General features: G+C 43.9%; 1 protein-coding gene across 2 annotated transcripts in view; it reads right to left on the bottom strand.

Moving 5' to 3' along the window:
• pcgf3 (polycomb group ring finger 3) overlaps nucleotides 1-20,000 on the bottom strand; it is a 34,217-nt gene that overhangs the window by 6,624 nt on the left and 7,593 nt on the right. Inside the window, exons 1-7 of one of the 2 annotated variants that reach the window (XM_088651197.1) lie at nucleotides 10,566-10,789; nucleotides 10,104-10,516; nucleotides 9,539-10,022; nucleotides 8,085-8,202; nucleotides 6,407-6,503; nucleotides 813-868; nucleotides 221-331 (exon numbers count right to left, since the gene is read on the bottom strand). In XM_088651197.1, the coding sequence (XP_088507323.1) occupies nucleotides 221-331; nucleotides 813-868; nucleotides 6,407-6,503; nucleotides 8,085-8,202; nucleotides 9,539-9,553 (397 nt within the window). In that variant the 5' untranslated portion in view covers nucleotides 9,554-10,022; nucleotides 10,104-10,516; nucleotides 10,566-10,789. Of the gene's footprint in view, nucleotides 1-220; nucleotides 332-812; nucleotides 869-6,406; nucleotides 6,504-8,084; nucleotides 8,203-9,538; nucleotides 10,023-10,103; nucleotides 10,517-10,565; nucleotides 10,790-20,000 lie in introns of those variants that run through there. The other variant, XM_087282144.1, reaches the window with a different exon arrangement.

Raw genomic sequence — 20,000 nt, 5'->3', positions numbered from 1 at the left:
GGGGGACACCATGAGTAAGCTCACTCTACACATTATCTGACACTGCTTCAACACACCTCCTTCATTTCAGCAGATCCCGGCTCTCTTCATCTCTAGTTATTGACTTCATTAGAGAAGTGACGGACATGTTTAGTGAAGGTGAAAAGAGAAATAGCACCAGACTCCCCCAGCAGCACAGATGGACTGTTCCAGCTGCAGCACTCAGAGATGTGGAACGTACCATTGCGCTGAGAGTCCGGGTGGATTTTCATGTTGCACAGCTCTCCTTTAATGTCTCCAGGAACCTCCATCCCCAGCTTCTGATAGAAGTCCCTCTGCTTCTTCATCTCCGCTGCACACACACATGAGGAAACACCACAGGTTCAGTCCAGAAGAACACACTCACAGTCTGCAGTAGATGATCAGATCATGAGAGTCCTCCAGTGCAGCGGTGTCCAGACTCAGTGCTGGAGGGTCGCTGTGCTGCAGAGTTTAGTTCCAACCCAACCAAACACACCTGCAGCAGCTGATCTAGCACTTGATATTCTAGAAACTTCCAGGCAGGTGTGCTGAGGGACGCTGGAGCTACACTGTGCAGGACAGCGGCCCTCCAGCACTGAGTCTGGGCAGGCCTGCTGTAGTGTGGTGTGTTTCAGGGCAGAACTCTCTCAGATCTTCATTTACTGGTCCACACATGCAGGCCTACAGGAGCAGCAGAGTGCCCTCTAGTGGAGGGATGAAGACATGAGCTAATGCTGCACTGAGCAGTTATAAACATACACATGACCTTTATTCAAACACAACACAACACACACACACACACACACACACACCTTCCTGCAGTCCTGGAACCAGCTTGTAGACGATGTCCTGCATGGTCCGGTCATGGCTGAGGGAACAGAGGGAATCTGGTTATTCTGCTGGATCAAACATGCATTACATTACACAACACAGAGCTGCAGATTACAGCTAGCATTAGCACAACAGCAGTGCTGATTAGCATATGGCTGCTCCTGGTGTGTGTGTGTGTGTGTGTGTGTGTGTGTGTGTGTGTGTGTGTGTGTGTGTGTGTGTTCTCCAACAGCGCAGCTCTCAGAGGTAAAGCCTATTAAACGTGTGTTGACATGCTCATCTGAGCGCCAGAACCAGTTTCCAGGACACAAAACCCCCGAGAGCCACAATACAGAAGCACACGGCTAATACAGGAGAACACTGACACTGGAGCCTTCATCACCATCATCATCACCATCACACTACTGACCCACACTGCTCCACTAAACTATGCTACTGACCCACACTACTGACCTACACTCCTCTACTGACCCCCACTACTGACCTACACTCCTCTACTGACCCCCACTACTGACCTACACTCCTCTACTGACCCACACTACTGACCCGCTCCTCTAGTGACCCACACTACTGACCTACTCTCTTATACTGACCTACACTACTGACCTAAACTACTGACCTACACTCCTCTACTGACCCACACTACTGACCTACACTCCTCTACTGACCCCCACTACTGACCTACACTCCTCTACTGACACACACTACTGACCCGCTCCTCTAGTGACCCACACTACTGACCTACTCTCTTATACTGACCTACACTACTGACCTAAACTACTGACCTACACTCCTCTACTGACCCACACTCCTCTACTGACCTACACTCCTCTACTGACACACACTACTGACCCGCTCCTCTACTGACCCACACTACTGACCCGCTCCTCTACTGACACACACTACTGACCCGCTCCTCTACTGACACACACGACTGACCCGCTCCTCTAGTGACCCACACTACTGACCTACTCTCTTATACTGACCTACACTACTGACCTAAACTACTGACCTACACTCCTCTACTGACCCACACTCCTCTACTTACCCACACTACTGACCCACTCTACTGACCCACACTACTGATCTACACTCCTCTACTGACCCACACTACTGACCTACACTACTGACCTACACTCCTCTACTGACCCCCACTACTGACCTACACTCCTCTACTGACCCACACTATTGACCCGCTCCTCTACTGACACACACTACTGACCCGCTCCTCTACTGACACACACTACTGACCCGCTCCTCTAGTGACCCACACTACTGACCTACTCTCTTATACTGACCTACACTACTGACCTAAACTACTGACCTACACTCCTCTACTGACCCACACTCCTCTACTGACCTACACTCCTCTACTTACCCACACTACTGACCCACTCTACTGACCCACACTACTGATCTACTCTCCTCTACTGACCCACACTACTGACCTACACTACTGACCTACACTCCTCTACTGACCCCCACTACTGACCTACACTCCTCTACTTACCCACACTATTGACCCGCTCCTCTACTGACACACACTACTGACCCGCTCCTCTACTGACACACACTACTGACCCGCTCCTCTAGTGACCCACACTACTGACCTACTCTCTTATACTGACCTACACTACTGACCTAAACTACTGACCTACACTCCTCTACTGACCCACACTCCTCTACTGACCTACACTCCTCTACTTACCCACACTACTGATCTACACTCCTCTACTGACCCACACTACTGACCTACACTACTGACCTACACTCCTCTACTGACCTACACTACTGACCTAAACTACTGACCCACACTCCTCTACTGACCCACACTCCTCTACTGACCTACACTACTGACCTACACTACTGACCTACACTCCTCTACTGACCCACACTACTGACCTACACTCTTCTACTGACCTACACTACTGACCTACACTACTGACCTACACTCCTCTACTGACCTACACTACTGACCTACACTCCTCTAATGACCTACACTCCTCTACTGACCTACACTACTGACCTACACTACTGACCTACACTCCTCTACTGACCCACACTACTGACCTACACTCCTCTACTTACCCACACTACTGACCCACACTACTGACCTACACTCCTCTAATGACCTACACTCCTCTACTGACCTACACTACTGACCCACACTACTGACCTACACTCCTCTACTTACCCACATTACTGACCCACACTACTGACCTACACTCCTCTACTTACCCACACTACTGACCTACATTACTGACCTACACTCCTCTACTGACCCACACTACTGACCCACTCTACTGACCTACACTATGACCTAAACTCCTGTACTGACCTACTCTCCTCTACTGACCCACACTACTGACCTACTCTCCTCTACTGACCCACACTACTGACCTACACTACTGACCCACACTACTGACCTACACTACTGACCCACACTACTGACCTACTCTCCTCTACTGACCCACACTACTGACCTACTTTCCTCTACTGACCCACACTACTGACCTACTCTCCTCTACTGACCCACACTACTGACCTACTCTCCTCTACTGACCCACACTACTGACCTACTTTCCTCTACTGACCCACACTACTGACCTACTCTCCTCTACTGACCCACACTACTGACCTACACTACTGACCTACACTACTGACCTACTCTCCTCTACTGACCCACACTACTGACCTACTCTCCTCTACTGACCCACACTACTGACCTACTCTCCTCTACTGACCCACACTACTGACCTACACTACTGACCCACACTACTGACCTACTCTCCTCTACTGACCCACACTACTGACCTACTCTCCTCTACTGACCCACACTACTGACCTACTCTCCTCTACTGACCCACACTACTGACCTACACTACTGACCCACACTACTGACCTACACTACTGACCCACACTACTGACCTACACTACTGACCCACACTACTGACCTACTCTCCTCTACTGACCCACACTACTGACCTACTCTCCTCTTCTGACCCGCACTACTGACCTACTCTCCTCTACTGACCCACACTACTGACCTACTCTCCTCTACTGACCCACACTACTGACCCACACTACTGACCCACACTACTGACCTACTCTCCTCTACTGACCCACACTACTGACCCACACTACTGACCTACACTCCTCTACTGACCCACACTACTGACCTACACTCTTCTACTGACCTACACTACTGACCTACACTACTGACCTACACTCCTCTACTGACCTACACTACTGACCTACACTCCTCTACTGACCCACACTACTGACCTACACTCCTCTAATGACCTACACTCCTCTACTGACCTACACTACTGACCTACACTACTGACCTACACTCCTCTACTGACCCACACTACTGACCTACACTCCTCTACTTACCCACACTACTGACCCACACTACTGACCTACACTCCTCTAATGACCTACACTCCTCTACTGACCTACACTACTGACCCACACTACTGACCTACACTCCTCTACTTACCCACATTACTGACCCACACTACTGACCTACACTCCTCTACTTACCCACACTACTGACCTACATTACTGACCTACACTCCTCTACTGACCCACACTACTGACCCACTCTACTGACCTACACTATGACCTAAACTCCTGTACTGACCTACTCTCCTCTACTGACCCACACTACTGACCTACTCTCCTCTACTGACCCACACTACTGACCTACACTACTGACCCACACTACTGACCTACACTACTGACCCACACTACTGACCTACTCTCCTCTACTGACCCACACTACTGACCTACTTTCCTCTACTGACCCACACTACTGACCTACTCTCCTCTACTGACCCACACTACTGACCTACTTTCCTCTACTGACCCACACTACTGACCTACTCTCCTCTACTGACCCACACTACTGACCTACACTACTGACCTACACTACTGACCTACTCTCCTCTACTGACCCACACTACTGACCTACTCTCCTCTACTGACCCACACTACTGACCTACTTTCCTCTACTGACCCACACTACTGACCTACACTACTGACCCACACTACTGACCTACTCTCCTCTACTGACCCACACTACTGACCTACTCTCCTCTACTGACCCACACTACTGACCTACTCTCCTCTACTGACCCACACTACTGACCTACACTACTGACCCACACTACTGACCTACACTACTGACCCACACTACTGACCTACACTACTGACCCACACTACTGACCTACTCTCCTCTACTGACCCACACTACTGACCTACTCTCCTCTTCTGACCCGCACTACTGACCTACTCTCCTCTACTGACCCACACTACTGACCTACTCTCCTCTACTGACCCACACTACTGACCCACACTACTGACCCACACTACTGACCTACTCTCCTCTACTGACCCACACTACTGACCCACACTACTGACCCACACTACTGACCCGCTCATCTAGTGACCCACTGCGGTGTTTCTCTCCATCAGGGAGTGTTTTATCACTACAAACACACACACACACACACACACACACACACACACACACACACACACACACACTGGATGATGCTGAATATTTCATGTGCTTGGAAATTATTTCTCATCAGTGTGGCTGCAAGCAATGAGGCTAAACGGCAATTATGGAGGAGCTAGCATCCGGCCCGCACACACACACACACACACACACACACACACGCACACACACACACACACACACACACACACACACACACACACACACACACACACACACACGCACACACACACACACAATACTCCAGCTGTATGTATGGCAGTTTCCATCATACATGAGTTTCCAGCACTGATGAGGAAGATGAGGAAGATGTGCTGCTGATCAGCTCCTCCTATCAGAGTGACTCTGGAGGATGATGAAGACCACAGTGATGAAGATGATGATGATGCTGCACCACTGATAAACATCACTGACTATTTCTTCCCTGAAGCGTGTGTGTGTGTGTGTGTGTGTGTGTGTGTTTTCTATGACGTGATCCTATAAACCCAGTGTTTTACGACAGCGCCACCAAGAGGATGGAGAGAGGAAACACAGAGATGAAGAAACACCAGTGTGTGTGTGTGTGTGTGTGTGTGTGTGTAAGTGTGTGTGTAAGTGTGTGTGTGTGTGGTTCCTTTAGCTGTAGATGACGCTCTGCTATGAAGAACATCAATAATTCACCCTCCTTCAGAGAGCTGGAGGACACACACACACACACACACCCAGGAGGATGCATGACACGCAACACACAAACACACACTTATGTATTATAAATAACACACATGCACACACAGATATAGACACACATATATTTATACATCACACATGTATGAACACACACACACACACACACACACACACACACATACACACATACATACTTATACATATACACACACACACACACACTGCCATATATATATATATATGGCATATATGGAGACAGGAGAGAGAGACAAGTCTGGACTGACCCCTGCTGGTGTCTCTGAGCTTTACAGTTCTCTCTCTCTCAAACACACACACACACACACACACACACACACACACAGAGGGATGTGGTGGTGAACTGACCCGATGTACTGCAGCGGGTGACTCTGGTGAATGACGATCCTGCATGTGGGACAGGTGTTGTTCTCCTCCAGGTACTTGACCAAACAGCTCCTGCAAACTGAACACACACACACACACACACACACACACACACAAACACACAAACACACACAAACACACAAACACACACAGTCATTAGAGCAGCTCTGGTGTTAATCTCTCCATAAAGGAGTCGCTCATCAGTTAACTGAACAGTCTCGACTCGTGATTCACTCCGAGCATCAGTTCATCAGCAGCACAGCGGCGCCCTCTAGTGTTCAACACACAAAAACACACTCAGACAATGTGTGTGCATGTGTGTGTGCAGATTGTGTGAGCAATCCTAACCCTAACTCCAGAGGAGGAGCATCTCAGGAGGTCAAAACAAGTCTGAACATGTACTGAGAGACATTAGCGTGACTTGAGTGTGAATAAGACATACTGATCATCTATTGATGTGTGTGACGCAAAACACACGTGACGTAACTTTATTCTGTGTGTGTGTGTGTGTGTACGCTACTCGCGGCCCGGCCCACTGCTGCTTGCGTCTGCAGCACATGATTATACCTGATGCAGACTGCAGCTATAACCCCGACAGAAGACAGCAGCAGCGCAGGGCAGGAGGCGGCACGGTCGGGAGCTGCTGTCCATGACAGGCATGGGCTGATAACCGTGTTCAAGGTATGGTGTGCTTTGCACAAGTCCAGGTTTTAAAACTGCAGATATTCTCTGTTAGACTGTTGCTGTGATGTGTCAGATTATTTGATTCTCTGTTAATGACAGCAGTGTGTCCAGCACAGCAGATGCGGCTTTAAATAGTGAAGAGATGAGTATGTGTCTGACACGACTGAAGACAGCAGCAGTGCAGCACTCACCTGAGCCACTCAGCCTGACGTGTTCACTGCTCCACATCATCATCATGTTCCTCACAATAGAGGATATCGTGCTCCAAAACCCAGAGCTGATGTTAGAGCAGTGATGAGACTAATCTACGGTTAGAGTCTTACACCGGCCCATGCCCAGTCCCGGACTCTGGAGAACACCACAGTCTGGCTGAGTGAGGCTAATGTTTACCTTCAGCACGACTCACACACATCTGCTTCATCTGTTGTGTCCTGTGTTCTGATCCAGCAGAGCTCCAGACGCAGCAGCAGCTGCACTGACACAGACACAGACACAGGGGGCAGCACTGAGCACCGGCCCGCTCTACAGCTACACACAGGGCTTATTCCTGTAGTTCAGGGGTGCTCAACCCTGTTCCTGGAGAAACACCTTCCTGCAGATTTCAGTTGCAGCACATATCAAACACACCTGCCTGATGATCACCTGGTGTTCAGGTCCTAATTAATTGGTTCAGGTGTGTTTGATATGGGCTGCACCTGAAATCTGCAGGAAGGTGTTTCTCCAGGAACGGGGTTGAGCACCCCTGCTGTAGTCAGTGTTTGACATGTCTGCTGTACACACCCTGTCTGTGTGTTTCATGTCAACTGTTACTTCATAATGTAAATATTGAATATTCCGGTGTAATTATGAGTGTTTATATGCAGATTTACACAGATTGATGAATAAGCGCATGTTTAAACACACTTAGACCACCCTTTAGGCCAGCAGCAGCGCGCGTGTGTGTGTGTGTGTGTGTGTGTGTGTGTGTGTGACTCACATGTGTGTAAGCACTCAGTGACAGTGGTGGCGTCGATCAGGTACCCCTCACACAGTCTGCAGGTGATGTGGGCGTTGATGTCCCACAGTTTGATCTTCCGGGTCAGCATCTCCGGGTTCTGCAGTGCGCACACACACACACACACACACACACACACACTTTCTATAAGCATTAAGAGTCAATATATCAACATTGCACACACACACACATCATCCCTAAACGCATCAGAACACACTGCAGGTACACTTGCTGAAACACACACTTCAGCGCAGATTTTATGTGTGTGTGTGTGTGTGTGTGTGTGTGTGTGTGTGTGTGTGTGTGTGTGTGTGTGTGTGTGTGTGTGTGTGTGTGTGTGTGTGTGTGTGTGTGTGTGTAGAGATGCTCATAATCGATTAACCGTTAACAGAAAGGGTGTGTTTGTAACTGATTATTGGTATTAGTTAACCAGTTAAACTCTGCGGGCCCGGTACCGGTACAGATTTAAAGGGCCAGCGTTGCACCAGACCCCTGTAAGTGGTGTTGTTTAAGAGTGTAGAATCTTTATTTTCTGCACATATCTGCATCACTTTGTTTATTCTACTGTACGAAAGTTATTTACACTTAAACACACAGTATTTTGGATCCCCGAGCCGGGTGTTGATCATTGGTTTATTTTCATATTTTTCATATGACACATATACAAGTTATAGCTCAAATGAAAGCTCTTGCCGGTGCTCATACGGTTCTAACGCTCATTTTGCTGAATTATATTCACATATCAAACAGTTGCTGAATGAATCGCGGTGTGTCCATGATGCAGAAGTGAACACAATACATTCATGATCAATAAGCAGCCCCAGATACCACAGACAGCTCATCTCTCACCTTATGCTGTGCGCTTCAGGGCCATTCTCCTCTGTTTTTGAGCTGATGTTCATAAGTAATGCTTTTATATGTCTGATGTGCTCCAAACACACTGAATTATGTTTGATCACACAAAAGAATAGTGAAATATGAACACAATGATCGCTCCTGTGGCTTGTACAGCACCTCTCATCAGTGGGAACACAAGAACTTCTGCATAGATTATGGTGGAGGCAGTTTTCTGTTCTCCTGTGATGACAGACATGTGCAGGAACCACCAACATTACTTACAGCACACTAGACCACACAGAACCTGAAAGAGACACTTTCACATTTGAGTTTGTAAAAAAAATAAAAAAGTGCCTCTTTTCTTAGGTGTTTATTATAACACAGACGACATATGCAGATATTATAAACACTTTCAGTAGTGTTTTATGAAAATCAAAAGGTTTTCTTTAAAATGAGACCAAATGTCAGCATCCCTAGTGTGTGTATGCTCACACGCGCGCACGTTTAGTAAATAATCACCAGATCAGCATCTGCATTAAGATCAGAATAATCACTAAAGGAAGAGGCGGAGTCATGCAGACAGGAAGTGATGCATTTACCGCTGTCGCCGCCATCTGTCCAGTGCGGGAGCTCTTCTACACACACAACTGATGTTAACTGGGCATCCTGCAGTCCGCTGCACAGCTGAAACACAAACACACACACACACACACACACACACATCATTAACGCAACATCACTGCTGAAACACACACACACACACACACCATCATTAACGCAACATCACTGCTGAAAAACACACACACACACACCATCATTAACGCAACATCACTGCTGAAACACACACACACACCATCATTAACGCAACATCACTGCTGAAACACACACACACACACATCATTAACGCAACATCACTGCTGAAACACACGCACACACACATCATTAACGCAACATCACTGCTGAAACACACACACACATCATCATTAACGCAACATCACTGGTGAAACACACACACACATCATTAACACAACATCACTGCTGAAAAACACACACACACACATCATCATTAACGCAACATCACTGCTGAAACACACACACACACATCATCATTAACGCAACATCACTGGTAAAACACACACACACACATCATTAACACAACATCACTGCTGAAACACACACACACACATCATTACTGCAACATCACTGTAGGGTTGGGTACCGAAACCCGATGCTATTGTGGTACCGGTACCTTTGGAACCGGTATGTACAGGATCAAATCAGCATATGAATTTCGGTGCTGCAACAAGAACGTATAGCAGGTCGCGCACCAGAAGTGCCGCTCAGCGACGTACAGCGACATGAATTCGCAAGTCAGCGGCTGTCCGCGGCGTGCACCCACGGCTCATGACTGTTTATATATCTGCCGTGCCACAGAGCGCCATCTGAATAGTTTCATTTTAAAGTCATGTGCGCGCCGTGCCACGGCTCTGAGCGGCGCATCCGCTGACGCCCTTAAGAAGCACAAAAGGGTGCGTTAAAGGCACACGTGAGTAAGCGTTGTGTCACACCAAACATCACTGCCAAAACACACACACACACACACACACATCATTAACACAACATCACTGCTGAAACACACACACACACATCATCATTTAGACATCACTGCTGAAACACACACACATCATCATTGTTAACGCAACATCACTGCCGAAACACACACACACACATCATCATTTAGACAACATCACTGCTGAAACACACGCACAACACCAATACAACATCACTGCCGAAACACACACACACATCATCATCATTAACACAACATCACTGCCGAAACACACACACACATCATTGTTAACGCAACATCACTGCCGAAACACACACACACACACACACATCATCATTTATATAACATCACTGCTGAAACACACACACACACACACACACACATCGTTAACGCAACATCACTGCCGAAACACACACACACACACACATCATTTAGATAACATCACTGCTGAAACACACACACACACATCATCATCATTAACACAACATCACTGCTGAAACACAAACACACACACACACATCATTAACACATCACTGCCGAAACACACACACATCATCAACACAACATTACTGCCGATACACACACACACATCATCAATTAGACAACATCACTGCTGAAACACACACACACACACACATCATCATCATTAACACAACATCACTGCTGAAACACAAACACACACACACACATCAACACATCACTGCCGAAACACACACACATCATCAACACAACATTACTGCCGATACACACACACACATCATCAATTAGACAACATCACTGCTGAAACACACACACACACACACACATCATCATCATTAACACAACATCACTGCTGAAATACACACACACACACACACAATCATTAAAACAACATCACTGCCGAAACACACACACACACATCATCATCATTAAAACAACATCACTGCTGAAACACACACACATCATCATCAACACAACATCACTGCTGAAACACACACACACACATCATTAGCACAACATCACTGCTGAAACACACACACATCATCATCAACACAACATCACTGCTGAAACACACACACATCATCATCATTAGCACAACATCACTGCTGAAACACACACACATCATCATCAACACAACATCACTGCCGAAACACACACACACATCATCATTTAGACAACATCACTGCTGAAACACACGCACAACACCAATACAACATCACTGCCGAAACACACACACACACCATCAATAACGTAACATCACTGCCGAAATACACACACATATCATCATTTAGACAACATCACTGCTGAAACACACACACATCATCAACACAACATTACTGCCGATACACACACACACACATCATCAATTAGACAACATCAGTGCTGAAACACACACACACACACACACACACACACAATCATTAAAACAACATCACTGCCGAAACACACACACACACATCGTTGAGATAACTTCACTGCTGAAACACACACACACATATCGTTAACGCAACATCACTGCTGAAACACACACACACACACACACACACACACACACATCATCATTAACACAACATCACTGCCGAAACACACACACACATCATCATTTAGACAACATCACTGCTGAAACACACACACATCATCATCATTAACACAACATCACTGCCGAAACACACACACACATCATCATTAACACAACATCACTGCTGAAACACACACACACATCATCATCATTAACACAACATCACTGCCAAAACACACACACACACATCATCATTTAGACAACATCACTGCTGAAACACACATCATTGTTAACGCAACATCACTGCTGAAACACACACACACATCATTGTTAACGCAACATCGCTGCTGAAACACACATCATTGTTAACGCAACATCACTGCCGAAACACACACACACATCATCATTTATATAACATCACTGCTGAAACACACACACATACACACACATCGTTAACGCAACATCACTGCCGAAACACACACACACACATCATTTAGATAACATCACTGCTGAAACACACAAACACACACACATCATCATTAACACAACATCACTGCCGAAACACACACACACACATCATCATTAACACATCACTGCCGAAACACACACACATCATCAACACAACATTACTGCCGATACACACACACACACACACATCATCATTAACACATCACTGCCGAAACACACACACATCATCAACACAACATTACTGCCGATACACACACACACATCATCAATTAGACAACATCACTGCTGAAACACACACACACACACACACACACATCATCATTAACACAACATCACTGCTGAAATACACACACACACACACACAATCATTAAAACAACATCACTGCCGAAACACACACACACACATCATCATTTAGATAACATCACTGCTGAAACACACACACACACACACATCGTTAACGCAACATCACTGCCGAAACACACACACACACACACACACACACACACATCATTTAGATAACATCACTGCTGAAACACACACACACACACATCATATAGATAACATCACTGCTGAAACACACACACACACACACACACACATCATCAACACAACATAACTGCTGAAACACACACACACACATCATCATTAACACATCACTGCCGAAACACACACATCATCATCATTAACACAACATCACTGCCGAAACACACACACATCATCAACACAACATTACTGCCGATACACACACACACATCATCAATTAGACAACATCACTGCTGAAACACACACACACACACACACACACAATCATTAAAACAACATCACTGCCGAAACACACACACACACACACATCGTTGAGATAACATCACTGCTGAAACACACACACACACATCGTTAACGCAACATCACTGCCGAAACACACACACACACATCATCATTTAGACAACATCACTGCTGAAACACACACACATCATCATTAACACAACATAACTGCTGAAACACACACACACACATCATCATTCACACATCACTGCCGAAACACACACATCATCATTAACACAACATCACTGCTGAAACACACACACATCATCATTAACACAACATCACTGCTGAAACACACACACACACACATCATTGTTAACGCAACATCACTGCCGAAACACACACACACACACATCATCAACCCAACATCACTGCCGAAACACACACACATCATCAACAAAACATTACTGCCGATACACACACACACACACATCATCAATTAGACAACATCACTGCTGAAACACACACACACACACACACAAACACACACACACACACACACACAATCATTAAAACAACATCACTGCCGATACACACACACACACATCATCAATTAGACAACATCACTGCTGAAACACACACACACACACACACACACACACACACACACACACAATCATTAAAACAACATCACTGCCGAAACACACACACACACACACACACACACACATCATAGGGCTGTGAATTTAATCAAAAATCCGATTTCGATTTCGATTTTGGCTTCAAACGATTCTGAAAAAGCATTAATGGAGATAAACGATTATTGCATCATATAACGCTCCCTTTCCAGCTGTAGCCTACACATTTGTTGCTCTTAAAAGCATGAAAGACCGTGTGTGTGTGTGTGTGTGTGTGTGTTTGTGTTTGTGTGTGTGTGTGTGTGTGTGTGTGTGAGGCCGGTCAGCATTCGCTCTCATTCACACACTGAGACGAGCAGAGGAGCGCACACATCTAAAGTCATCTTAACGTGAGCGCTTTAATGGTCAAATAGGTGTGAAAATGCGGTGTTTAGTGATTATTCATATTAACCTTCATTTGTGTAATAAACAAACAAGATGAGAATCAAGACACGTGAGAGAGAAACCATTAAAGAGACAGCGCGCGATGTTCCTGCTGCCGCCTGTTTCATCATTAATCGAGCAGAAGGAGATCACGCCTCTCTGCTCTGGACTGAAGGACTGCTGGAGCTCAAGTGTGTTTCTGACAGTGCAGATGCTTAAAGCTCAGTTTGTTTCATATTTTTATTCTATTGTATTTATTTCTCTTACCTTTCCAGGGTGGAAAATAACTGTGTGTATACTGTTGAAGTCAGAATTATCAGCCCTCCTGAATATTAGCAGCACTTTCCCCCCAATTTCTGTTTCATGGAAAGAAGATTTTCCTCAACTTATTTCTGAACGTAACAGTCTTGACATCTCATTTCTGATTACTGATTTCTTTTATCTTTGCTATGATGACAGTACATGATATTTTTCTTTAATTTTTAAAGTGCGATTCAAAGGCTTAATTAGGGTAATGAAGCAGGTCATAGTATATCAGTAGTTTCTTCTGCAGACCATCAAATATATATTGCTTAACGGGGCTAATAATATTGACCTTAAAAAGGGTTTCAAAATATTTAAACCTGCTTTTCTTCTAGCTAAAATAAAACAAATAAGCCTTTCTCCAGACAATTGGGAAATATTTATAAAAAAAAAAAATTCTAATGCTAATAATTTTGACTTCAATTGATAATTGTTTTGAAGCCCTAAACACACACATATAACACAGTATGCGCGTACAGTGTGTGTGTGTGTGTGTGTGTGTGTGTGTGTGTGTGTGTGTGTGTTAGGGTTATCATGATACTGGAATTTGGTACCAGTCGATATTGAAACTTTAAAATGTCCTGCTAACATTTGAGCGCTGGTGAGTGTGTTCTTAAACAGCGCTGATTGGCCAATGTGTTCACATGCTTAACAGAGATGACCGTGATTGGCTGTGAAGGTCATCAGTATCCTGAACTCACCGCTGTTCACTGAGTGTAACACAGACGCTGGAACACTGAAGCATCTTAAAGTCATGTCCATCAGCTGGTTTGTTTATAAGCCGACATCGAGAGATCCGCTGAGGAGTCGCGGCTTTAGGCTGCTTTCACACCTACACTTTTGTTTGGGAACCGGTCTCGTTTGCCCAGTTAGCGCGGTGCGTTTGGCATATGTGAATCCACCAATCACGCTCAGATCCACGCCAAATCAATCTGTCCGAGATGGCCTGAATGAGGTGGACTCGCCTTATTGAAACAAACTCTGGAGCGGATCGATTGTAGTGAGAAAGCGAAACGAGCCGAGCCCGGCTATATCACAGTGTATCATGGATATGTCACAGGCATACGGCGATATGAAGAGAGTGATGAGTAGAGCGGGAGGTCATCATTCCTACCGGTATATGAGCGTCTCATGTTAGATATGAAAGTGAAAGCATGCTGAACTATTACCCAGAGCTGTTTATCTGTCAGGAACATTGAGCGACCTGCAGTCTAGCCAAGCGCTGTGCATGAGAGAGTCTTCCCTCTGCTTTACCTCTGCTGACGACGTCTGTGTCTGAGGATGTCACCATTCATAACGAAAGCTTTCTGCTTATAATGTCTGATTGCTCACCGCCATTTATTAAAATAAGGACGCCTGACAGCAGAGCGGGAATAAACCCTGAAACTCTGATGTGAGGAGCGTTTACTCGTACGAGACTTGTTTTAGCTCTTTTGCTCCGTTTTGAAACTTTGCCGTGTGAAAGCGAAGCGCACCGAGAGCACAGAACAGCTCTGTCACTGTTTCAGAACAAGAGAATCAGTCCACAGGTGTGAACGCACTCTTAAACACTGCAGTGTGCCTGTATCTGTGTCACACTCAGTGCTGATGAGCTGATGACCTTCACGGCCAATCACAGTCATTTCTGTTGAGCAGGTGAACACAACAGCCAATCAGCACTGTTCAAGAACACACTCAACAGCACTCAAATGTTCATGAGACGTTTTTCAAATTTCAGCATCCAATTCCAGTATCATGACAACACTGGTGTGTGTGTGTGTGTGTGTGTGTGTGTGTGTGTGTGTGTGTCGCTGTGGGGAGAAACTCTGTAAACATACAAGCGAACAACATGTTTGCTGGAGACTTTGAGCGCGGTCTGCATGCTCTGTCATGCTCTAATCATTAAACCTACAGAGGTAAAGACCACACACACACACACACACATGCAAGCACGCACGCACACACACAGGAGATCGTGGATAAGGAAGCTCAGAGAATCTGTCAGCATTCCCCAGAGCAGAGTAAAGCTGAGCTCTTCATCTGTGGACACTGAATACAGCATTTCTGTGGCCGGTTAATAATAATAATCAGTTTGCATTATGTAGAAGCTGTGCTTATTCCAGCCAAAGTGAAATAAATAAACCTTTGATGAAGATAAGAATAATGTGAAAGTGTAATATCTGAGAGGAGGCAGAGGGAATACAGGAGTCTGAATAAACGCCTCAGTAACATGTGCAGACACTCCAGCAAATGTGATGATCAGACAGCAGAGCAGCACACCTCAGCGGTGATATCTAGAGTGATGATGAAGGTCTCCTCATGAACATCTCGGCTTTATCTTGACATGTTGACCTCGCTCTGTGTCTGAATCCAGCGGACGGCTCACTGTAAGTCTGCTTCACACCTGTAGATGGGAACAGGATTGCGGCTGCTCCAGTGTCGCTCTCTGTTCTCGCTGCGCTTCACTTTCACACAGCAGAGCTGCTGACCGGAGCACAACACAGCATGAGCCAGTAATCTCTCCCGTCACTGGTCAGGGTTTGTTGTTCAGTGTGTTTGTTTGTATTCATGATGATGAGCAATAAGACATGATTAGTGAAGCACTGCACTCCACTCTTCAATGCTGACACACACAGACACCTTCAGCACGTATAAATCAGAGGTGAGAGTTTCCCACACAGAGCCGTGGGATAGAGATGCGGCAGCTAGCTCTCTGCTACTCGCACATGACTGAGTGTGCTCAGAGTCAGGATGGGAGAGCGAGGCTGCTGCGGGCAGTGGTGTTGGTGAATGCTGCCCACTGGAGCTGGATGAGGAGATTCCCCAAAACATGTGTAAAGCGCTTTGAGTGTCCAGAAAAGCATATTAAAAATACAAGGAATTATTATAATTATGGCATTATTATTATTATTATTATTATTATTATTATGAATGTTATTATTATTATTATTATTATTATGAATGTTATTATTACTATGATTATTATTATTATTATTATTATTATGAATGTTATTATTATTATTAATAATAATAATATTAATAATAATAATAATATAATTATTATTGTTGTTATTATTATTGTTAATATTATTATTACTACTATTATTTTTTTTATTATCATTATTACAATTATGATTATTAATATTAATAATAATAATATTAATAATGTTAATAATAATATTATTATTATTATTATCAATATCATTATTAATAGTAATGTTACTAATATTATTATTATTAATATTATTTTTATTATTATTATTATTATTATTATTACTACAACTATTATTATCAATAATAATATTATTAATTTTAATATTGTTATTATTATTATTAATAATAATAATAATAATAATAGTTGTAGTAATAATAATAATAATCATAATAGTTGTAGTAGTAATAATAATAATATTAATAATAATTCAATGGTCAATCAGTTTTCACAACAAAATGTTCACCATATGCATGGATTTAGGAGGCATTCACGCATTTAACAAAACCTGCAATGCTTGTCCCACCTTCAAGCTCTTCTGATTGGCCCACTGCACTAGAACAGAACGCGAATGGATTGGTTAATATCAGCTGTCAATCACTCAGTCCTGATGACAGAGCTACAGATGCGAAAAATGTAAAGGTCTAGATACGAGAGAATTATTATTATTATTATTATTATTATATATTATTATTATATATTATTATTATTATATATTATTATTATATATTATTATTATTATATATTAGTATTATATATTATTATTATATATTATTATATATATTACTATTATTATATATTATTATATATTATTATTATTATTATATATTACTATTATATATTATTATTATTATATATTATTATATATTATTATTATTATTATTATATATTATTATTATTATTATTATTATAATATATTATTATTATTATATATTATTATATATATTATTATTATATATTGTTATTATTATATATTATTATTATTATTATTATTATTATTATTATTATTATTATTATATATTATTATTATTATGCATTATAGGCTTTACATTATAGAGAGAAATATCAGATGGACAGAGTCTGCAGTTCAGTCAGTGTTGCTAACACTAATAAAGCGCTCTGGTTTACAGATCAGCATGCTTTCACATCATATTCCACATGAAACACACATTTAGCAGGAGGAATGATGACGTCTCGCCCTGCTGCTCATTCTCTCTTCATATAGCTGTGTCTACTACATACCCATAATGCACTGTGCACTGGGCTGGTCTGTTAGTTAGTACTGCTTTCTCATTATAATCGCTGCATTTCTGTTTCATTCGAGCCGAGACCTCCTCACTCAGGCCGTCTCAGACTGATGGTCTTGGTGTGGATCAGAGCTCGATTGCTGGATTCACACATGTCAAACAAACAGCGCTAACTGGGGAAACAGCACAGGTTCCCAAACACAGCTCTAGGTGTGACGCGCCCCAACCCTCACTGCACACCCTCATCATGACCAGCGAGAGAATAACCCTCATCAGCAGCAGGCGGTCAGCATATATTCCTGCAGCAGCATACGTCACACCGACATGTGTCAGACACAGAACAGACCGTCTGGTATTTATTTAATGAATAATAATGCAATATTCATCTGTTAGCGGTTAATATTCGGTTAACCAGTGATGATGTCGCTTGGTAAAATTAACGGAAATGAGCATCCCTGTTGCTGAATAATCCACTGACAACACCTGAGCTTCACTGACTGATCAAACACAGGCCTCAGCAGTGCCACCTATCAGTGACAGCAGTGTGTGCAGCTCAGGGGAACTGTAAACCAACACAAATACATAATGAGCAGCGCTCAGCAACACTACTGGAGCTACATTAATCCAGAACTGCTGGACACGTGATCTGACAGGGAGCTGCTGGACTCTTCTAGATATACAGTATAGTCTTGAACACTTGAAGAGGAAAACACAGCTGATCCAAACTGTCCAGAGACAACAGCAGCTTTAATAGTTTATGAACACTTCACTGAGGGGTTTGATCCACTATAGACGTGGACTACTGTACATCACCTCTGTGTGTGTGTGTGTGTGTGTGTGTGATGGATAATGTCAGCAGATAAATGAGCAGCTCTGATTGGAAACCCTAACCCTAATCAGCCAATCACTGAGGAGTACAGTAGAGCCACCGTACTGGACTGATGATACACACATCGCTTCATCTGACCGCTAGCAAGATCACTAATCCAGCGGATAATAACACACTATTAAACCCGTTCAGCTGATCTCTTGTTCTGGCGGGTCACTTTTAGCTTAGCTTAGCATAATGAATAGAATCAGATTAGACCGTTAGCAGAGTTTTGTTAATTCTCCTATTTAAAGCTGGAGTGTTCTGATTTGTCATTTTCAGTTGGGTAACTGGACTAGAAGATGTGAATTT

The sequence above is a fragment of the Danio rerio genome, chromosome 14 (assembly GCF_052040795.2).
Source record: "Danio rerio strain M-AB ecotype USA chromosome 14, GRCz13ab, whole genome shotgun sequence".
NCBI lineage: Eukaryota > Metazoa > Chordata > Actinopteri > Cypriniformes > Danionidae > Danio > Danio rerio.
This window is presented reverse-complemented; position numbering and strand designations above follow the sequence as displayed.